This window comes from Asterias rubens, chromosome 10 (assembly GCF_902459465.1).
Source record: "Asterias rubens chromosome 10, eAstRub1.3, whole genome shotgun sequence".
NCBI classification, from domain to species: Eukaryota; Metazoa; Echinodermata; class Asteroidea; order Forcipulatida; family Asteriidae; genus Asterias; species Asterias rubens.
The window spans coordinates 13441367-13465898 of record NC_047071.1 but is presented as its reverse complement, the minus strand read 5'-3'; the positions used below and the strand labels follow the sequence as shown (position 1 = coordinate 13465898).

Sequence of the window (24532 nt, the reverse complement as noted above, 5' to 3'; positions counted from 1 at the left end):
AATAATATTGTTGTGTTTGTGCAACTTTTTTGAGGGTAAGTTTCCTTTTAAATCAGAAATCATTAAATTAAAACAATATTAACGTTGATTGTGACTTTGCAACAGACTGCGAATGTCTTGTAGAAGTTCAAAACGTGTTTTACTATTCGAGTTTCCCGCGTAAATAGAGACGTTGCTTCATATGTGGATGAAAGCAAATTTCACACATTTTAACGGGACCAAATCGCTCTGCACGTACAGGCATTGGACACTATTGGTAATTGTCAAGACCAGTCTTCTCACTTGGTGTATCTCAACATATGCATAAAATAACAAACCTGTGAACATTTGAGCTCAATTGGTCGCCGAAGTTGCGAGATAACAATGAATGAAACGACACCCTGGTTACACGAAGTTGTGTGCTTTCAGATGCTTGATTTCGAGACCTCAAAATCCAATTCTGAGGTCTCGAAATTAAATTCGTGGAAAATTACCTTCTTCTTGAAAACTACGTCACTTCAGAGGGAGCCGTTTCTCACAATGGTTTATACTATCAACCTCTCCTCATAACTCGTTACCGAGAAAGTTTTTATGCTAACAATTATTTTGAGTAATTACCAATAGTGGCCACTGCCTTTTAAGGCATTGTTCACGTTTGGTAATTGTTAAAGACCCGTATTCTCACTGAGTGTATTTTATAATCTGCGTAACAAATCAGCGATAATTTGGAGTCAATTGGTCATCAAAGTTGCAAGGGAATAATGAAAGAAAACACACCTTTGTTGCACAAACTTGTGTGCTTTCAGACGCCTTAGAGAAGGCTTCAGGCCTGAAGTCTTTTAATTATTATTTGAGTAAGTTACTTCAGAGGGAGCCATTTCTCACAATGTTTTTTAATAAACATATCCCCATTGCTCGTTACCAAGTATGATTTTATGCTAACAATTAGTTTGAGTATTTACCAATAGTGTCCAGGCAGTTCCTTTAAGACTGGCATAACCCCATAGTCTTAAGTATACCGGGTTAGTATGCTTAACATTGCATGTAAAACAAAGTATTGTGAATGTTTTATAACTATAAATAAGTAAATCTTTGTGATAAAGTGCAGAAGTACTGCAGCTAAAAGGTCACATGTATTGATAATGTTAATCGACCCGTATCCTGTATAGGTTGAATCTATTGAATGCAACCCTACATAACTACACAATCTGTATATCAAACTGGTTGAAATAAAAGCCTACCCACGCTATACGGTTGAACAAAAACAGATAATAGCATTTTGTAATAAAAGAACAAATAACAAAAAAACATACATTCAGATTGTATGCAGAACAACATAAAAATTATGATCTGTAAGAATTGAAACAGAAGTTAATATCTTTGAAATAATTTGTGTAAATAGTTTTTGTTGTTGTCATAGTCAACTCGGTCCATTGGCATTATATGAATCGAATAAGATAACTTAAAGACAGTGGACACTATTGGTAAAATGTCAAAGACCAGTCTTCTTACTTGGTGTATCTCAACATATGCATAAAATAACAAACATGTGAAAATTTGAGCTCAATCGGTCATAGAAGTTGCGAGATAATAATGAAAGAAAAAACACCCTTGTCACACGAAGTTGTGTGCTTTCTGGTGCTTGATTTCGAGACCTCAAGTTCTAAACTTGAGGTCTCGAAATCAAATTCGTGGAAAACCACTTCTCTCTCGAAAACTACGTCACTTCAGAGGGAGCTGTTTCTCACAATGTTTTATACTATCAACCTCTCCCCATTACTCGTAACCAAGAAAGGTTTTATGATGATAATTATTTGGAGTAATTACCAATAGTGTCCACTGCCTTTAAGCGGTAATAAGAAGCACCATACATAAGGGCTGTTTACAACATTACTAATGTACAAATATTTCCATACGACCCTATACATAGCAGCATCTACTTTTATTTTACCTTATTTCATGTTACAGGCCTAGACCAATGTGTGCTATACATAGTCCTGATGGCATCTATTAATTATAACAAGGCCAACATTATTAGTTCGTATGTATGATATTGTCCATCATAATAATTCACGACAGAATCAGAGCTATTCATTATTAAAAAATTGAACACCAATCCTCAAACTCGCCGATTTTCTGGTACACCAGTTGTTGCCGTAAAAAAATGCTTCCCCCCAAAACCAGCGGTTTATAGATGTTGAATGGTAATTTCATGTTCAATGCCATACTCGTAACCACTGGGGTAGAACGTCGTTCATGTCTCCAACGTCAAACTGTTTGCATGCGCTTGGCAAGTCAACCACTACCAAACAATATAATATCTCAGCGCATAAAAGGTCCTATATCGATTCATTGGTTTGTCTGGCTTTTTTTCTTTCTCCTATAAGGTCACCACTTAACAATGCCGTCAGACAATACTGTCTGGCATGCAAACACAGAAAAGAAAATAACCCCACGGCTTTGAACTTGGGCTGTGATGACCTATAGATCGCTACAAGATGGGTATTTATAAATTTATATCAGTGCATGAGTTGAATGCAAAATTGATAACCAACCAACCCTTTGGGGGTAAGGTTTAGGGTAGATCGTAAAAACTGTGTGTGCAGGTCAGAAGGGGATAGAAAGCAAGTGGATAGGCCGTGTCAGTCTAGTGTATTGTAAGTAGTTTCTAGAACAGAATGAACTTGAGCTGACTGATGCCACCCTTGACCGAGTCGTTTCATGTAAATAGTGTTAGCAAATTGAGCGCGAAATTGAAGAGTGGTAAGCTGTCCGAACAAGGGCGGCATGAAAGAAACTTAAGATCAAGATTTTAAAATGACGGAATGATTTATTTGTATACATAGTTTAAGCGATGTTTGAAGCTTTGCATGGTGTAAAGGATAAGAATAAATATATTAAAAGTAGTAAACTTGCGAGTACATAATCTCTTGCATTCCGTTTGATGGAGTGTTGACTATGAAAATAGCCGGTTTGGTATCGACGTTTCGAACAGTATACTCTGCTCGTCTTCAGGAGAAAATCTTGTACATGGTTGTACCCGCAAGTTATTATTTAGTTTATTATTATACATAGTTTAGTAAGATTCTTTTTGGTCTATGTACTGCAATTGCAGCGCGAGGCTGGATGTCTCAGCAAGAGTCACATGCGCCATATTTGCGTGTATACACCCCGAACAATCAAAAAAAAAAAAAACAAAAAACAAATAAACAAACAGACGCAACAACAAACCGTCTAGACAGCATAAAAATGTATACAAACAAACAAACCATGAATTATTAACGAGCACATTTCAGAGTCATCTCTTCTAAATGATCCGTTTCCACGCAGCAAAGTCACGAACAACTAAAGGACAACCCGCGCATTCATCGTTTGGCAAAAGTTGTTTTATTTGGGTCGGTGTTTTACGGAGGGGTGAGTGTAAGTACTTGGAATTGCGAGCGCAGGTTCAAACGGCTATTCCGGGTTACAAAGCTGGGATTACCCTGGACAGCCCGTGCGTATACACCGGTACTTTTTTCCCCTTCTGTTTGATATGAAACTTTCATTCAGGAAATACAATGAAATATATGCAAGTGTATTTAGTATTTGGCAATGGGCTGCTGGTATAAATATGTTCTTTGATGTGATAGACAAGACCTTTTTTTGTTTGTGTAATTTCTAGATTGGACAAAATGTTGTTTGCCACTTAAAGTGGTTAGATCTAGTTGTTTGAATCATCATGTATGCATCTTGCACAAACTCGCAACATTAATGCACAGGGTTAATATTACTTATGTTAAATTTGCAAGTTATTATGAATTTCTCATTCAATGTCATTTCTTCAATTTGTATACGAAGCTAGTATTTTCATATTAAGAACGAACGTTCTAGTTTCAGATTGCAAAATATGACAGGAATCATAGATTTCTCAGTTGTAATGACATATTGGCGGTTTCCCTTCGAATAATCATAGACAAAAGACTTATATAGAATTTTATGTCATATAATTTAATCAACATCCCATAGTTTGTTTAAATTACGTATGCTATACCTTGGCCAATTTCAGGTCCAACCTCAACACCCACCTATTTCAACTATTTTCAACTGTTTTAAAGTGCTATTATTTAGGATTAAATCATTATTATTAGCTTATTTTATAGATTTTGTTGATGTTCATGCAATTACAAGTAAACAATCATGCCTCCATTTGGGAATCTCGTCTTCCATACGCATGCAGCCACGTATTTATGCTTTTTATCCCTAATTTCATTCATAAATGTGGTTGATATTTTTTTGGCGATTATAAGTAAACAATCACTCCATTTTGGGAATCGAATTTGGAACAGCATTCCTCTTGATGACTGTGTCACATTGCAGCGGTGTCCACCAAACTAGCGCGCAGACGTTAAATCGGTCAATAGTTCTCACAACACGGCGGGAATCTGACGAGTCGGATGGTTGGATTGTTCCCACACGCACACAATACTGACTCTCGCTCTGCCCTTGTGACTTGGCTCAAAATGTGCCAGCTGAGTGCCAATAGTGCAACCCATAGGTTAGGAAGTCACTGGCGAGAGAGAGAGAAGAGAGATTCTCGATAATACTTGATTAGTTTACCAGTTGCCAAACAACAGTGCTGGTAATCCCCACACCACGGCGCGCGTAGGGATATACCATACCCCAGAACACGCCCACAACCTCATGCATTATTCATGACTATAATTTATCAAATCATGATGGGAGCCAATCAGGGGATGCACTGGTTGTTCTGACTGATGGACCCCGAAGGCCGTGACCGTGGTTACACTGATTAACCATCCGCCAATCAACCCGGGTGAACTCGGCTGACATCCCCCCGCCATAAAAGGCAAGGGGCCGTCATGGTAACCCAACAGTTTCAAACAGTCAGTGTCAGAGTTCAAGCTATTGTGCCGAGACAGCGAGAGCTCACGCCCCCGTTTGCAGGAGCGCGGCAGAGAAGGAATTACTCCGCTCCGGCGGGCTGGCCAACCGACGATGTCACTTTAGGCATTTTGCCCTGTCTGCGGTTCTAAGGTTACGAGATAGGTAGTTAGAGGTCGGTGGTGAATAAGCGCGTTGATCTTTACATAGCTCACCAGGTGAGTACAGTACCGTTGCGGCCGTGTGGCTGGCGTTTGATTCACGTTGTATTTCATCATTACACACACCACTCCATGCAATGCATTCGGGCTATTGAAATAATGGCATGTCATCTAGACCTTAGTTTTTCTACTCTTGATTTAACAGGATTGTTATAAACACGACCTTTGGGTAGCTGCTGGGGTTAGTAAGTTTTCTTATTCTTCTTCATTCTTCCCGGATGTTTCGCTATTGGTTGTCATTGTACTTCACAAGTGACAATCATGTATTGGTAACAGAAGCGCTTTGGTGTTTTAACCTCGACACTAACCTTGGTTTCTTTTTTTCCCTCTCTTGTTGCCCTCTCTCCACCCCTGGTTTGCCCTTTGGTGGCCCCGCTTTGACACCGACTCTTTACAACAAGTGCAGCCCGTCGCAGACCCACCGTACTCCGCCGCAACATGGCGATGGCAGTTAGTACCTGGAGTAGCGACGATCTGGCCGGGGATAAATCACGACAGCAATCGCAGCAGCAACAGCACACTAACTCCCAACCGATTCAACCCCCACCGGTGCGTCTTGGCACATGGAGCCGGGACGAGCTGGGCTCGGACAAGTCTGTGGTGTCCCAACCTCCATCACATTGGAGCACTGTTAACGTCAACGATGAACTTGCCGGGGATAAGAGCCAGCAGCATGCCCCCCAGGCCACCCCACAGCCGCCGCAAACACCGGGAACTCAGGGGATCGGAGTGCAGCAACAGCACCAAACACCACAACCCACCACCCCGACGCAACCCAGTCAAACAACACCCACACCAGGGCAGACGGCCCAAAGTCAAGTCCCCCAACAAACCCAACAGCAGCAACAGCAGAGCCAGCAAAGCCCACCCCACATTGAGTGCGTGGTGTGCGGGGACAAATCAAGCGGGAAACACTACGGGCAGTTCACCTGTGAGGGGTGTAAAAGTTTTTTTAAGCGGAGCGTTCGACGGAATCTGAGCTACTCGTGTCGGGCGAATCGTAACTGTCCCATAGACCAGCACCACCGTAACCAATGCCAGTACTGTCGGCTCAAGAAATGCCTGAAGATGGGCATGAGGAGAGAAGGTAAGCCAGCCTTAAATTCTAAATCAAAAGCGGATGTTGTTTAATCTATTTTGACCTAATTATTTCAAAGTTTGTAGTGTTGGTAACAATTGGTGCCATTTCCTCGAAGTCTTTCAGAAAAGTTTGTCAACTTCTGTTCAAAGTGTGAAACTGTTATACATTAACTTCTCAAGAAGATATTTAGCTTATTACGATGATACATTGGTGAAACTAAAGAATAGTAATATTGAAATATCTGAAAATCACACTAGCAACTTCCCGTGTGGCCTATAATATAATCAACAAACTTCAAAACACAATTTTTTTATAGACTTTGCAGTTTTCGCATTTCTTTTTTGCAAGTAGCTTTGAACCATCTTAATTTAGAAGATCTGTGAATTACCAATAAATTAAGAACTTCCCTAAGTTTTAACCCTCCATGTCCATTTGGAAAAGTTTAATACTTTTAAACTTATAATTGCACAATTCCATTTATACGCTTGTTCAAAGTATTTGGAACACTTTTAAATACGTTCGAAGGATGTTCTGCATTAACGAAACCTACATTCCACCAGTCAACTTGAAATTCACAACCTTTATACGTTCCTAGATTTTTCCTTCAACAAATTTACCAAGACATTTGTATCCGTTGTAATTCACCTATCTCTTTTACCGAAAATAAAAGTGATACCTGAAAAGAATTCTAAAACTACCAGTTTCCATGCTGACTACGTTTTAAAATTTGTCCATAAACTTTGTTTTATTTAACTTGGTACAATATTGGGTGTGCACTATGTTAAAATATTATTTTAAGTACGAGAACACTAACTATCTGAAGCTATCTATTTCAACGTTTCATTCTAAGTCGTTATAAAAAAGGGCGCAGTTAATATCCTAAATTATAATGTTTTTTTTCTACCGATACTAAAATATTAAGTATAAAATATAGTTGCACTTACAATACCCTTACAATAACAGTCTATATAATAACGTGTGTTTTGATTCATGTTCTATATTTAACATGGAACTGTAACGATGGGCATGACATATACAAACTAAAGAAAGGATACAAGAACTTCTCATAAAGGATTCTGAGAATGGCCGACAGACTTGAGTTTGTGCCCTTGCTCTTGTTGCCTTCAAAAATTATGATTTGATAATGTTAAAGAAACACACACAAATTAGTATTGGACCAAGACGCGTTTTTTTTTTTTGCATGCGTGTGACTTTGTTACTTTAGAAGTGGAAAGAAAAAACCTTATTGTATTCACTAACTGTGATAAAGGCTATATCAAGTCTATATAAATTATATTTATAGTAGTCTGCTGAAATATAAAACTTGTAATAATCAAGAAGTTGCTATCGTTCAAATCAGAATCAAGTTGGCTTTAGCAGTGGAGTTAAAAGTGATTTGATAACAAATTATCCTCGTCGCAGTTAGAATCTGCAACAATCAAATTTAAATGCGCACTTTAAAAGTTATTAAAAGTTTGGTCTTAATGGTTACAAAAACATGGTTATAAAAAAAGTTACGTAATACCGGTTAAATATTTCTCTTATAAACCACCCACTGCTATCAAACTCAATTATTACATTTGTTCAAGTTAAAGGATCACTCAAAACACAACTTTTCAAAACAACTGAGAAGTGGGAACTGAACTATAAATACGTTTTAGTTTTTTTTTGCCCAGTGAATAAGTTGATAACGTAACGCAATTCATGGTCTCTTGCAGCAGTACAGCGCGGACGAGTGCCACCGTCACAGCCAGGACCAGGCCAGTACCTCGACGGCCGATTCGAGGGCCACTCGTTCCTGTCTGGTTACATCTCGCTGCTTCTCCGGGCCGAACCCTACCCCACCTCCAGATATGCCCAGTGTATGCAGACCAACAGTGTCATGGGCATTGATAACATCTGCGAATTGGCGGCGAGGTTGCTCTTCAGCGCCGTGGAATGGGCCCGTAATATTCCCTTCTTTCCGGACCTTCAGGTGACCGACCAGGTTGCCCTGCTCCGTATGTGCTGGAGCGAACTCTTCGTTCTGAACGCGTCCCAGTGTTCCATGCCCCTCCACGTTGCCCCCCTCCTCGCTGCCTCGGGACTCCACGCGAGCCCCATGTCGGCAGATCGGGTTGTAGCTTTTATGGATCATATTCGGATATTCCAAGAACAGGTTGAGAAGTTGAAGGCGTTACACGTGGATTCGGCCGAGTACAGCTGCATGAAAGCAATTGTTCTCTTCACATCCGGTAAGTTCAAATTCATTTGCAATTTTTCCATAATAAATGTAATAATACAAAACTGCCTCAGGGTTTCTTAAGCCATATTTACACGACAGCAATATAACTTGGGTCCCTTGCTTAATTTTACCATGGCTGTAAAAAGTAGCAATGTTTGACAAAGAATTTAGAAGAGAACTTGGACAGTAGAATTTTTTTGTCCTTTCACACGAGGTACATTTTGAAAAATCATGCTGCAATTTAGCAAGGGACCCTTGCTAATTTTCTCTCGTGTGAAAGGGGCTTTAGTGTCGTACGATAGTGAATGTATACCATGACCAGGTTAGAAATGACTTCTTTCTCGAAAACTACGTCACTTCAGAGGGAGCCGTTTCTCACAATGTTGCATACTGTCAAAAGCTCTCCGTTGCTCGTTACCAAGTAAGTTTTTATGCTAACAATTATTTTGAGTAATTACCAATACTAACCAGTGCCTTTAACTGCCCAGAATCCAAATATGTGACCATGGCCTTTATAGTGAGACATTGGGACTACTTTTTTAACCATCTCGAACCAGACGACAATTTTACTTTAAAATGTAATTACGCTATTGTATCATTATGATTGAGCCCTTGCTTTAAAAAAGAAAAATTACTAGGGTAACGAAATTGTGTGATTTTTACCTCCGTTGCCTGGATGTCGTTTGCGTCTTAGGAATTTTGTATAATTACTATAACAGTTGACGTCATAACATTCTAGAACTGTTTCTTTATTGTGCAAGGCAGTAGGCCTACATGAACTGTATGTTCATTTATCAGTCTCCATGACTGTCTCGTCTAGACTCTAATGTGTCGTTAACACCACATGATATGACCATAGCAACATGACTCTCCGGTGCACAGTACAATAAAGGCAAATTGTTATGTATTACAGTTGGCTAGGCGGGAGAGCGTACATGGGCACAAGGCAGGTCTAAGCCCCTTACACACAATAGCAATTTAGCACGGGTCCCTTGCCAAATTGTAGCAAGGTTGTAAAAATTTACAAAAATGTACCTCGTGTGAAAGGACAACAATTTTGTATACTGTAGAGGCCTACAATTAAGTTCTCTTGCAAAGTGTTGTCAAACATTGCTACATTTTACAATTATGCTAAAATTATGCAAGGGACCCCAGTTAAACTACTGTTGTGTGAATAGCACTCTATAGACGATGTGACCTGTGACATCACATAATTATTTACAAAAGAGCCACAGGGCCTGGACTTCATGCAGGCATGATTTGTACACAGCCTAATAGAAGAAAACATAAAATCTTATATTTTACGGAGATAACACTGTCTAAATCCTATCAACTTTGATATAATGAAAGGGGCACATCTCAAAACTTGTCCAGCTTTTACTTTCATAACTCTTGGATTTATGTGTAAATTATGACACAAAATGTCAACTTTCACATAGTTCCAGTGCAGTGTATTGCCTGCCAGAATACCTAAAGAATGCACCAGGTCACACTTATTGTAAACAAAGTTCACATGGTCTATAGGGCCCGTATACGCTACTGACAATTACAATCATATTTCACATGGTCGAATTTACTAACACGTGATCAAGGTAAAACGTTCAATAGACGGACGTGGCTTTGTTTTGCCCGGGAGAGAGAAGGCGAGAGAGATTAAACGAGAAGACAATATAGGTCGGGATGACACCTAGCCTGCTGACGTGTTGTTATTTACATCACTTGGGTGTTAAAAGTGATGCAAGGGTTAAATCCACAGGTTAGCCCGAAGAAGAATGTGCGCCAAAAATGATATCATGAAAAGCAGACGTAGATGTCTGTGTGTGTACAATGATGGCATTGTGGCCTGGTGAAACGAATTCATTTGTGATCAGTTGATAATTCATACGATGGCGATTATGATACACCCGGGCTTCACGCCATGGGTAGATTTGATGCATATGGTTTATTCATTCAATTTTGCAAAAGGCTATGTAGTTGAAATAACACGTGTTATTGAAGTAAAAAACCATGGCGGTCGTCGCAAACACTTCTAAACGCAAAGCTTAACATGCACACTGTACATACCTCATACATTTTATGTACACAATCTAAGTAAATACTACTTCAGGATATCATAACTACTTCCCTCATATTTTATAATTCATTCAATACTTCTCAAAATACACTGGTTGTAATGATTGTGGTTCTAAAAAAAACATACATTTATTCAACGTATACATGTATGTACCTACCATCATCATTAGACTTGATGGTACTATAACTACATGTGCATCTCAATACATAGAGCAATTACTCTATGGAAAATTTATAAGCTTTCTGGTGTTTTATGGACGAATCAGGCTTTTAAATATGCACACTGTATGCCGATATCAATACATTGTCTCGTCAATAAAACACCCCTTTCAGACAAAACTTCAAGGTCGGGTCTTATAGCCTATTCATGGTATCATGGTTTATATCTCTTGATTAATCGCAGCCATTTTACTTTACACGTTCATGTAGCTATTCAATTGAGGGAAACAGTTTCAGAAATCAGTGCCCGATTTCATACTTTGAAAGCTGATAAGCAGATAGTTCTGCTCAGCAAATAGTTATATTTGATGAGCAAGAATTGAGTCGGGGCACCTGTCACAAGTTCTCTCACAACAATGTCAGTTGGCTAGTAACTTATGTCTGCTAAGCAAAACTATTCCGTGCTCAGCAAGTTTGAGTGCCTAAAAGTTTTATGAAATTTGACCCTGGGGCCAATTTTATGAAGCCTGTAAGCACAAAATTTGCTTAGCATGAAGTTTCTTCCTAGGTAAAAACAGGATTACCAACCACATTTCCACGTGATTTTCAGGATTTAGCAAACAACAGCTGAATACCAGTATCAAGCAATATGCAACAAGTGAAAATTTGTTTGGTAATCCTTTTATTACCAAGGAAGAAATTCCATGCTAAGCAAGTTTGTGTGCTTACATGCTTCATGACCTTTGACTCTGGTCGTTTCCTCTGATGAAAAACATTACCTCACATTCATTTCACCTCGAACTATTGATGTGGTGAGATACCAGTCCATTATTCCAGATCTAGAGCAACCAAGGCCGTGTCCGAAACGGCGACTTCGGCTACAGCTACGGCTAGATCGCGCGTGTCTGCCTATTCAACACTGGTAGACGCGCTGATCTAGACGTAGCTGTAGCCGAAGTCGTCGTTTCGGACACGGCCCAACTAAAGTCTTAAAGGGAAGTCAACGTTTGGTAATTACTCAAAAGAAATATTAACTTAAAAACTTAAAAGAAATATTCACTTAAAAACTGACGAGCATTGGAGAGCTGTTGATAATATACAACATTGTGGGAAACGGCTCCCTCTGAAGTAACGTAGTTTTTGAGAAAGAGGTAATTTCTCACTAAAATAATAAAAGACTTCTAGCTAGAAGTATTTTATTCTGATCTGAAAGCACACGAATTCGTCCAACCAGGGTGTTTTTTCTTTCATAATTTTCTCGCAACTTAGATGACCAATTGAGCCCAAATTTCCACAGGCTTGTTATTTTATGGTTATGATGGGATACACAAATTGAGAATTTACCTCTTTCTCAAAACCTATGCTACTTCAGAGGGAGTCGTTTCTCACAATGTTTTTTTTTTTTTTTACTATCAACAGCTCTCAAATGCTTGTTACTAAGTCAGTTTTTAAGTTTTTAATATTTGTTTTGAGTAATTACCAAACGTGTACCTTCCCTTTAAAACTACCCGAACGGGTTCCATAAACCAAAGGTATACTTTCCCTCTAAAATATGGGCCAGAATGGGCCAGTACCTTTTCACGAATGCGAATTATAGTCTGTTTTAAGAAAATAACTCTCATTGATTTCGAGCACTGTTGGAATCTACCCTCAGCGAAGATTAAATTGTACGCATCTCAACTGATGACCAATTAAAAAGTAGACTCCTACCATATCAAACTAGCTAGACACAACCCTTTAAGGCCATCTCACTGTCAACTTTAAATGAACCTTGATCTTTCTGAACTAATGCAGTTAGTCAAGTCAAGTATTAACCCATTAAATATTAACAGAAAAAAGAAAACAAAAACTTGAATACGGATCAGATTCATTCCGTAATCGGGAATAAATATTTAAAAGCACTTTCTATAAAAGGCAAATGGAGACCACCAGCAAAACATATGAAACATATCAAGAAATACAACACCACAGCTCCTGTTTTAAAAATGACCAAACAAACAGAAATCCATTCAAAGCAGGCGAATTTGCCAGACACATTTCGCGAAACAAGACTTTATTTCGTTGTTGCGCGAACTTGACTCGTTGCCACTAGACGGGTTTACAGCGACGCGACGCCATTGAATCCAGGTTCAAACAGTCGTGCATTTTGACAACCCCAGGGTCACATCAACTTGACCTTCTAGAGGTCACGGGGGTCTAACCTATAGACAAGCAGCATTACTAGACTGTCGGGGCTTATCTAGGTTGCTATATGATTGCAGCATAGACTATAGGCTATGTACCATGGGGACTGGCTGCAGGCGATAAAAATGTTGACTTGTTTCTCTGTTTTCGAGGTGATAAAAATTTTATGTTGTTTTTCCGTTACGTTATTGCTGGTATGTTATAAACAACAACAACAACAAATCCAATGTGACATGAGCTACTCTTTGTACAACGTGATTTTTAGTTTTTGCACTCCACTGATAAAGTAGGCTAACTGAACTCGGTGCTTTCCGAATATTGCAGAAAATAAAAAACATACAACTTCTACTAGGCCTACATTTTATTAGACCTATATTTTATTAGCACTGAAGATTAATTTGTTCCATATGTTTCACGAACCTGTAAATATGTTTAAAGAAACATTACAAAATTGGTTTTGCTAACAAAACAGTTGCTGGCAGTGTAAGCACTTTATGTAATCCACCATACATAAACCTGTACAAGTTCGAGATCGGTCGGCCTTCTGGGTCACGAGAGAATAGTGAAAAAACGATTACAAATTTTGCATTGCATCGATGCCAAAACAAAATATGAATAAAACGCTCACTGAGCGATAAACCCCAAACGCGAAATATTAGATTATTTATTTATCATCAAATATGACATTTCAGACAGATATATTTCAAGGGATGTTTTCTACCATTATCATCATCTTCAGGCCGTTTATTAAAGTTTAACGTAAATCTGTGATATTCACGTCTTTTTGTTTCTTATCAATTTTGCAGCGTTCCTTTAACTTGTAGCTCAAACCTTTAGCCTCGTTTGACATTGTGAAACTTCTGTTTTAATTACGTCAGCATCAAAAACAGTTTAAGTTGTATGGCCCATGCACCAATTTTCAGGGGAGATTTTGGCGCCAAAATTTTGACAAAGGAACGGCGCTATCATTGAAGACGTAACATTTTGTTATAACTTTGGATTCTTAATGGCTAAGTAAATCTTTTATTTTTGAGCTGTTCGATTGTTTTAATCCCAGGATTAGTTAAAAGGGTGTTAACATTTGCGTCCAAAATATTATTGTTTACTTACAAGGCACTAAAACGTGTAACTGGTGTAACAACAACAACAACAACAACAACAACAATAACAATAACAATAACAATAACAATAACAATAACAATAAAAACAACAACAACAGCAACAACAACAAAAACGACAACAACAACACCAACCCCAAAACCCACGCTATGATAATAACAACAAATCAATACGCTATATTTATTGCCGCTTGGGTTCCATGATATAAGGCTCTAATTAACCGCACCTTCAAGTCATTCTAGATTGCACGCAAAACGTGTCTAGAACCTTCAAATTTTACCGCCTGTAATGGTTACGTCCTTGCTATGTACGCCGTGGTTTATGCACCAGACAGTTGATTCCATGACACCTTGATTGTTACCAAGTTGAAGGTCATTTTATTTTGAAGCTGCATTCAAAAGTCTTAATTTTTATAGCGTTTTGCCGTCGTTTCCTTATAACGTCTGCCATGATAAAAACGAGAAAATAGAATATGGTTTTGGAAACAACTTATAAACCGAAGGGACCTATGGTATAAATGAAAGAAAGAAAAAAAGAATGACCTGACGTTTCGACCCCGGACTCTGATGGGGTCTAAACGTAGACCCGTATGCCCTTTTCGAAACCACGGCTTCGGCTTTGGATGCAGCTCGGGCTAGCTTGGCCCCGCGGTTGTTTTGACAACTGCGCGTGTTTTGCGTACGCACGCAGGGCTTCAGACGTGAGGATGGAGCTTGAAGCAGAATCGTAAGCCGAAGCCCTGGTTTCGAAAAGGACCATAGACTCTAGCAGGGTCGAAACGTCAGGCCATTAACATTTTTTTTTTGCATGATAAAAACGAGACACATGAATGCCATTCAACGCGAGAGACTTAAATTATTTAATAAAGTGGAATTTCTCTATTGGCAGCCCCAAGACGAGGAAATAACCTAAGTGAAACGAATTAACTATGTGTAACAAGGTGGTTGAACTTACAACCCGAATGTGGCAAGAACCGGACCTTGTTTCTCACAGTATTTTTCCGGAGTTTTCTAGGCAGAACATCCGTTACTTTTTTTGTTCAATATAATAAAGTCATATAATCTCGGACAAGCAAACAAACACGTGTTAATGAATGTGCTCAAACTGTTTATCATAGCACATTACAATGGAATGATAGCCGCCATTTTGTTTGGGTGCAGCTGGTGGTATCTTATTTCAAAGATGGCCGCTGTTATACTTTGTTCACTTCGATGCATCATACAGTCATCAGGAAAAAGACAATAACTTTTTCAACTAGCAAGACACCGCCATTAAATCACAACCAAAAGATATTTACGCACTTACACTGTTACCAATTACCTATTCGTGTGACACTACACTAAAAGTAATGGACTGATATCCATTTAAAAAAACATTAGAAGTTTCGATCTGAGAACCGAATGCTTATAAAGTTATACCGGTCACAATCTATATGTCAAAGTCGAAAAGCATCCGACTCCCAAATTTCAATTTAAGCCCATAGTTGCCATGCACAACGAGGTGATAAATTATCAACAATTAATTTACCCACAAAAACGTGATAAAATTGCATTTTTTACCATACAATGTGCAGTAGTCTTGTTGATCAAGAATGCACCTTTTGTTGAAGCTGTGAACTTTTTCATCGATCAATTGACTGATCAATCGATCGAATGATCGATCCATCGAATAGTCTCTTGTGATTGGCAATCCATGTGGTGTTTTCATTGATCATAAAAGTAATAAATATGAAGGTTCCGGACCTGTTTATCGAACAAGTGTTTGAGCACGTGCGCTACAGGAAGGGAAACAACAAAACAAGCAACTGCTTTTTCATATTTTGTTTTAAAGAGACGGCGTCATTCCTTTTGTCAGTGACATCTTGTTGTGACTAAAGAAGCCGAGTTCGTGAAAGACGCAACAATTACTTGTTGAAACTGGGTTTTTTTAAAAGACAAATTGGAGATGCTGGTAGAATGCTAATAAATCAAATAAGTTGTAATTACCATTCAATCAGAATGGAAACTTCACAGTGCAAAATCCAAAGCTACACAAACTAAGGGTTTCACGAAGCCAACTTGTGGTCATTCTAAGCTCGTATCATCCTTATATCAAGCACTCTGATAGAACAAATATTGAACTTGCTAGTCCCGTGAACCCATACCAAAGTGCAACACGAATCACAAAGGTCCAGCGTGATTCTTCCAGTACCCGGTTAATTTTTAGACCAATTTTGAAGACACTGGACACTATTGGTAACTATCAAAGACTACCCTTCACAGTTGTTGTATACCAACAAATGCATAAAATAACAAACCTGTGAACATTTCAGCTCAAATGGTCATCGAATTTGCGAGATAATAATGAAAGAAAAAAACACACTTGTCACACGAAGTTGAGTGCTTTCAGATGCTTGATTTCGAGACCTCAAATTCTAAATCTGAGGTTTCGAAACCAAAATCGTGAAAAAACACTTCTTTCTCGAAAACTACGTCACTTCAGAGGGAGCCGTTTCTCACAATTTGTTACACTATCAACCTCTCCCCATTACTCATTACCAAGTAAGGTTTTATGCTAATAACTATTTTGAGTGATTACCAATAGCGTCCATCTTTAAAATGAACGCCAATAACCAGTTAGGCCTACGTGTGCTATATTGTGAGACAGTAATAGTTAGTCAGGGTATACATGTACATATCCACATAACCCTACAGTATTAAACCCGTTTTATTTGGAAGGGTTTTCCTCAAGTCTATAATTGATACAAAAGTGCATTGATTCGTCGTAGCAAGGGGTCAATCGAGATCAGAAGGGTAAGATATGGGGGTTAGAAGCAAACAGAGATCGCTGCAGGCGGTTCTCATTCCAGAGCGGTGTGAAATGAAGACACGGCGAGAAAGAAAAAAACCTCAACCCCAACTCGATATGTTTTTCACGCCCCTGGCAGAAAAACAGCCGAGTAATTTACGCTGGATTTTGGACCCTCTTTACATAATGGATTTGGATTCTTCCGCTAAAGAGTAGAATTGCTGACTGTATTTTATGGGAACTTATTATGAGTTAGAGTTTCAATGGCGATAGTGAAACTGAGATTTTTCTCCCGTGTATAAAATATGAATATACAAAGTGACGAGTATTACAAAAAGTATGTGTAGGCTAACTTGTCTTTGTTGACTAAATAAGATTCTGCCTTCGTTGTTGTGCCCTCTTTATTTTACTTGTTGCTTGGTGAAGGGGTTCCATTAAACTTACAAAAAATTCCACTGTGTTGTGAATTGGACGCATAAGCATAAAAACTTGCTAAGCACAGAAAAACAAATTCTCCACTGAAACTCGTTACCAGCAAAAATTCAAGTTTAACCTTTTTGCAACTTGTGCCCCACTCATGTTTTGCTTAGCAAAGCAATTTACCAAGTAGCATCTTCTGCTCAACAAATTTACGAAATTCCGCATGCGCTGCAATGCAGCTCATGCGGAATTTCACTGATGCTAATTACTATATACGATAGAGTAAAGATACTAAATGTTCCACTCAGAACAGACTACCCAAGAGTGATGTACACAAACCTCACCTAATTTATACTTCCACCATGCAAAGTTCCAAATCCTACTGGTATACCAATCGCGAAAGAGTAAACCATTACTGATGTAGTAAAAGGTTTCGTGTTCAGATTGCAGAAGCAGCAGGTCCAATGTTGATACACACAGAGCTATCAGCCGCAGTTTCACAACATTTCCCCTATCTCTTATTTAAAATGCAGAACCTGACGCTGTGGCTCATTAGCCAAACTTTATGAGAAACAATAGAGCATATAATGACTTGGTATCCTGACAGACATGGGCGTATATATCATAGTTGGCGAAGGTAGATCAACTAACATGGTCAACCACCCATGTACTTATCGTCGTGAATGGATGGATATGAGGAGATGCTCATTTATAATGTTCATTCGTGGTTCCTTATTGGTACAATACACTGGTTCCATTGTGGTTCCTTCACTACACTGTCATGTTTTGAAATATTTCGATAGGTTACTTACTGGTTCCTAATTGGTACAAAGCATTGTCAAATTGTGAGATATTATTTCGATAGGTTACTTACTGGTTCCTAATTGGTACAATGCGTTGTCAAATTGTGAGATATTATTTCGATAGGTTACTTATTGGTTCCTTATTGGTACAATGCATTACATTGTCAAATTGTAAGATATTTCGATCTATGTGCCTAGGTTCCTCCGTGGTTCCTTATTGGTAAAATGCACTGTCATTAATATGAGATACTTCGATAATGTTCCTTCGTGGTTCCTTATTGGTAAAATACACTGTCGTTCTGCATTACTTCGATATGTTCCGCCGTGGCTCCTTATTGGTGCATTACTCTCATATTCTGAGATATTTTGAAAGGTTTCTTATTGGTCTGAGATACTTCGATTAGTTCCTTCGTGGTTCCTTATTGGTACAATACACTGCCATATACCAATATATATCGATAGGCACCTTTGTGGTTCCTTATTGGTAAAATACACTACCATTCTGAGATACTTGACATTGATAAGACATTACTAGATTAACGTATGATTGATTTGGAAGATGAAAATCTCATTTGAAAGTATTGCGTGTGTGATTGCAAGGTGCGGTTTTATGCACTGATTGGTTGTAACTATAATTAGGAACGGTCTAATAGTGGACACGTTTTTTTTTAATTTGCTGATTTGTTTCATAATATTTGTGCTTATTTGGACTTTTTGGTATTGCTTGTTGACGGGCGGGGTTGGGAAGAAGTTGGGTGATCATTTTGAACCTTCTGTTTTTAAACAATGTGACATCGCCAAATGTTTGCTCATAACGCTCACTAACATTTGGTGTAGCTCTCAATGTAAAATAACCCATACACGTTCATGCATAGCAATTGATGATATGAATTATTTGAGCGTCATTTGGTATGCAAATTGGCCTATCATTTTAAAACCAGTTTTGATCTCCTATAGTTCGAACACAAATTCGCAAAATTTAAAATAAAATACAAATTAAGAAAAAAAAGTGCATGTGATCATGCCTGACCTTTAGGTAACTCAATACTAAGTCTAGGTTGGCTTATTAATACAATCCCGAATTAAAACCCATGTTTAAAAACCTGACCCCAATTGCAATTGTGAACCACTACACAATTGGACCCACCAAGTAACTCGTGCGTAATGAATGGACGATACGGATCACAATCACATAATCCGACTGTGCGTGTACACACACACGGTTTCTACATCTGTATGAGCAGCCAACCCAGGGGAAGATTTGATTCTTTTACTAGTCTGGACCCGCTCAACCCCCCCCCCCCCACCACATACACCAATAATCGCACTGCTGTGCCACGATGACCTTCACCCAGAACACTATTTAGAAATCAATTTGAACTTGTTTTTGATAAAAGACTGATTCTATAGCCTTCGCCCTAGATCTGTAAAGCTTTACCGAAATGTAATAACACAAGCTACACGACAACTGCAGTGAGTATTTTCATTGAAGACTTATAACCCATATTTACAACAATATTTCTGGAGTGGAATTTAACAGACAGAAAGAAGGTTTATTTTATTTACCTCACGTGTTGCATAAAGACATAATTGCGCCAAATATACAGAATATTAGTTTGTGATGTCTGTTTTTTTTTAAGCGGGGGGGGGGGGGGGTAAATTCACAATTTTTTAATGTTACAACAATATTTTAATGTTACACTGTGACAACACTAAAGTAAACTTGGTTTCAAAATCAGTTTTATTCAGTGTACCCAAATATTCCTTTGATTGATGATCCTTTGATTGACTCGATCAAAAGTTCTGAAAATACATCGCCCTTTAGTTTAAAACTCTTGAGTAAATATCTTAATGGGCTCCAAGCATGTGCAATCCCGAACAAACCAATAACTAATATTTGAATCATTGATAGGTTTATTGCTACTTATATACAATAGAAATTGACCAAATCAAAAGATAGACTCAAGTTTGATGTACTTTTTTGAATCCTTGGGTCAAAGAACTTATTTTTTAAAGACCGAGTCCACGAAAGGCATATGGTTGGGCGGGGTACTACTAAAGAGTCCGGTCTCGGCATATGGGTTGGGCGGAGAAGTCGAAACAGCTCCCCTGCGTCAATCAACAAATCTGACGGTAGACGTGTTGCGGTCGCCTCGCTGCTATGTTTAAAATCACACCTACTCCCGGGGAATGGTTCTGTGGTGTTGCGGCACGTAACACGTCTAAATAGCTTCTCATTTTTAAGTACTTTTCCCAGATCAAGAAATCTGACGTGATATTTTCACCACGTCATAATTCCTTCATAGTGAGAACTGTTAAAGCAGTGGACACTATTGGTAATTACTCAAAATAAATGTTAGCACAAAAACTTAGGGGTAACGAGAAGTGGAGAGCTGTTGATAGTATAAAACATTGTAAGAAACGGCCCCCTCTGGTAAACGTAGTTTTTGAGAAAGAGGTCATTTCTCACTCAAATATTGAAAGGCCTCAGCCCTGAGACCTTTTCAGGCATCTGAAGGCACACAAACTTGTGCAACGAGGGTGTTTTTCTTTCAATATTTTCTGGCAACTTCAATGACAAATTGAGTAAAAAAATTCCGCAGATTTGTTATTTTATGAATAATATTGGGATAGATATACACCAAGTGAAAATACTGGTCTTCGACAACCAAACGTTTCCAGTCCCGTATAACCCAATACTATCCTGACTTCAGTCTCCATGCCATAATCATAAAAAAAAAATAATAAAAAAAAATAAAAAAAATAACGAGATAACATATTTAGCTTTGAAAATTGACTAAACATTATTTCAGAATTATCTGCTTAAGACATTATCAAATATTTATAAGAATGCTGATCTTCACTGATGAAAAGCAATGGACAGTGATAATATTTTTGTTCAACTCAAGGGAATGCGCTCGAATGGCAAGGTCGAAAAAAAACAAAGTAGGCTATTTATACTGTCCAAGAGTAGCAGATAAAAAGACAGACAATAACTCCAGAATACGATCAGAGCATACTGATCGAAACGTCGAGTTAATCCAACGGTTCTTTTCAGAACCACCCCAACTCATTTAAACTCTTCTATTTATATATATATAGACAATAACTTGTTTCATATACAGTCTCCATAGAAAAATGATTGTGCTACAAGTTGTTCGTTTGTATTGCCTTAATACGGGTGTGGGTGTTTGGTCATGGGTTGTATCGACCATTTTATGGGCCTCGAATGTCCTATGAGATCTTCTCAGAGAATGTTCTTGGCGGTGGGGATGTGGAGATGGGAGATCATGGAAATGAACTGATTGACTTGTCTCAAAAATAAAATGAAATGTAGCACTTCTTTCCTCAGTGTCTGTTTGTGTCAATATTAAAGCAATTTGTGTGTTAGACTTGAGCAATGTCTGGTACATTGACTCGCTTAGTTACAATGCACCGCTTACATTTGAATTCCTCAGACTATCAAGACAGTTGCTACGCCACGTGATTAGGGGCAAGCTTTGGCGTGGTTACGTAATAGACGGTGAACACCCATACACAATTCTGAATGGATGTATGACACAATGGTACCAGGGTTTGCTCATCCTGAAAGTTTGCTATTCAAAAGCTTGCCCCTTATCACGTGGCGTACGCAACTGTCTCGATAGTCTGAGGAATTAAAATGTAAGCGGTGCATTGTAACTAAGGGAGTCAGTGTACCAGACATTATTCAAATCTAGTTCAACGAAATAAATTGAGTGTGCAATATATATCACCCTGAACAGTGCAACCACTAATCAGTGGCGAAATGAGGAGATACATGAGGAAAGCCAACTTAATTCCCCAAAACTGATTGGTGGGGAGCGTACACATAGTTTGTGTTCGTTTGATGTATGATTAAATAGTATTGTACCTTATGTTTGTTTAAAATCATGACTTTCAACCAATCAAATTGTGTCTTACAGATGCCTGCGGTCTGTCCGACGCCGCACACATCGAGAACCTCCAGGAGAAATCACAGTGCGCGCTGGAGGAGTACGTACGGAGCCAGTACCCGAACCAGCCTAACCGATTCGGCCGTCTCCTCCTGCGTCTGCCCTCCCTCCGGACCGTGTCCTCGCAGGTCATCGAGCAGCTGTTCTTCGTCCGGTTAGTGGGCAAAACGCCGATAGAGACGCTAATTCGCGACATGCTACTATCAGGCAGTTCCTTCAGCTGGCCCTACATGACCGTGCAGTGATATTAACACGGGTTTGCCGTTGAGGGCGTGTTGTCATAGTAATATAGGTATGTCGAATTTATATAAAAAAAGGAAGCAAGAGAGAGGGTTAAACAGAGACGGGAGAGAAAGAGTTGGGATTTATGAGAAAAAAAACACTCCTCAAAATGACTGTGTTTGGAAACTGTTGGATAAACCAGAGTTACTTGAATGAATCTAAGTCCTACAATGATATCTAACGCAAGGTGGCGCCCCTCCGATTTGCGAACACTGCTGGTGTGATAATGAGTTTAACTTATACTTAAAGAGCTTTTCATTTTTACAAGAGAGCCTTTCAAAAAGGCTGTGACGTCACTTCGTTTATAATCTGTCCCACATTTCCAAGGGAAAATTTAATTCGTTTTTTGGCTTCATGAAATGAAGCATAGAAACAATGTTGTTTTCTTCGGTATTAATTAATACCTTATTGTAATATATTATTATTCTTTTGAAATAATGTACTTGTTTGCGATTTGGGAGGTATTGGTGGTCAGAGCAGGTTATGTTCATCTTAAATAATTATTCGAAACGGTTATGAAATTACAAGCTAATAAAGTCCTATTCTCAAAACCATAAATTAGCAACGGCAATTATGATGATGACTTAACACTGAGTCTGACTAACTCACATTCATACTGTTTAAGCTAACATTAAAGACAATGGACACTATTGGTAATGGTCAAAGACTAGTCTTTTCACTTGGTGTATCTCAACATATGCATAAAATAACAAACCTGTGAAAATTTGAGCTCAATTGGTCGTCGAAGTTGCGAGATAATAATGAAAGAAAAAACACCCTTGTCGCACGAAGTTCTTCGCTTTCAGATGCTTGATTTCGAGACCTCAAATTCTAAATCTGGTGTCTCGAAATCAAATACGTGGAAAAGTAATTCTTTCTCGAAAACTACTCCACTTCAGAGGGAGCCGTTTCTCACAATGTTTTATACTATCAACCTCTCCTCATTATTCGTTACCTAGACAGGTTTTATGCTAATAATTATTTTGAGTAGTTACCAATAGTGTCCACTGCCTTTAAGATAAAGCAGTACATTTGGTACACCTGACGTCACCGCGGTCCTGCGCAAGGAACAAATTGTGCGGCCCGGGTGACGTCACTGGAATCTGGACTGATAACTGCAGCATAAACATGGTGCTATGGTTTCTTTCAATGGAGTGCAAAACCACAAGAAAGTTTGCGGGTTTGAAACCATTTTCCGTGTAATCAAAGGCGGCAAACAAAATTGTTAGTAAACAACTTGATGATCATAACATGACAAAATGAGCTGTTTGGTCAAGTTGGTGCGGCTTCATCAGAGAAACGTTGATGCTTTTCTTAACAATTATGTGTGAGACTTAATGTGAGAAATGGATGTCAGGGCTTAATATAGGTCTACAACTTGCAAAGTGTGGTTCATAAGGAAGACAGTCCTTTGCCGTTAGATTTAGGAGTGTTTTGTTTTTGTTTGTTTGATAGGTTTCATATTGGTGGATCCCTCAATCGTTCAGACCATTTCCATTCATATTTAATTGAGTTTAAAAAATTTGAGTCTGGCACATCGACTACCCTATTTCAGTATGGGGTTGTCCATTTTTCAACTTGATGTAATAACTTCAAATTTATACACAGACTGGAACCACCCAAATTAATTGCACAACTTTTTTTGAACAATCGAATTGGTTTGCCCCCTTTAACTCTTCAACTTTTGGAGTGGGTTGATTTTTCGAGACATCACAACTACACATTTTCAAGCAATTTACTACCATTAACCACTACTATAACAGTCACACCCGAAACAAAATCATCAAAAAAAATAGATAATTTTGCAAACATTCAAGGGGAAAACAAGTTCAAGATCGCTGCAATATTTTGCCAACTTAAATTAAATTTTGTGTACACGAACATAGTGCCCGTCTCAAAAGACTATAAATTGTTTAGAACTTAGGGAGTCTGTAAGAAGCAAGGCAAACGAGTATCATAAAAAAAGAATGAGAATAAGTACAAACTGAAATTAAAAGAATCATTATCTTCAAACGTTTGAGTCAACTGAGGATAATATTTTTTACTGTTGTATAAGGAGTGATGAGAGTAAAGCAAAAGTGTGAATTTTGTAAATAACTAAAAAAATAAACAATAATAAACAAAAACTACTCATCCACCTGTTACTGACAAGACAATTTAAGATGGCTGCCGTTTTTCACTGCTATATTGTATACTTATTTGTTTTTTTTTTGCTGCTTGTGTTTAGTTTGTGTCCAGAGTCACAAAGAGGGCTCCCGTGGTTTGTTTTTTTGTTTAAATAATATTAATTAGTTTCATAACTTTAAAGATTGCTTTTAAATCAATTATGATTTTTGTATCTG

The 24532-nt window shown here is 38.4% G+C and overlaps 1 protein-coding gene across 5 annotated transcripts in view; it reads left to right on the top strand.

Annotated features, from left to right (window-relative positions):
• LOC117295478 (nuclear receptor subfamily 2 group F member 1-A-like) overlaps positions 1 to 22895 on the top strand; it is a 46023-nt gene extending 23128 nt beyond the window's left edge. The window contains exons 1-4 of one of the 5 annotated variants that reach the window (XM_033778152.1): positions 4844 to 5081; positions 5491 to 6171; positions 7887 to 8399; positions 21879 to 22895. In XM_033778152.1, the coding sequence (XP_033634043.1) occupies positions 5523 to 6171; positions 7887 to 8399; positions 21879 to 22153 (1437 nt within the window). In that variant the 5' untranslated portion in view covers positions 4844 to 5081; positions 5491 to 5522 and the 3' untranslated portion in view covers positions 22154 to 22895. The other 4 variants (XM_033778148.1, XM_033778150.1, XM_033778151.1 and 1 more) reach the window with 4 other exon arrangements.
• Positions 22896 to 24532: the final 1637 nt, after the last annotated feature.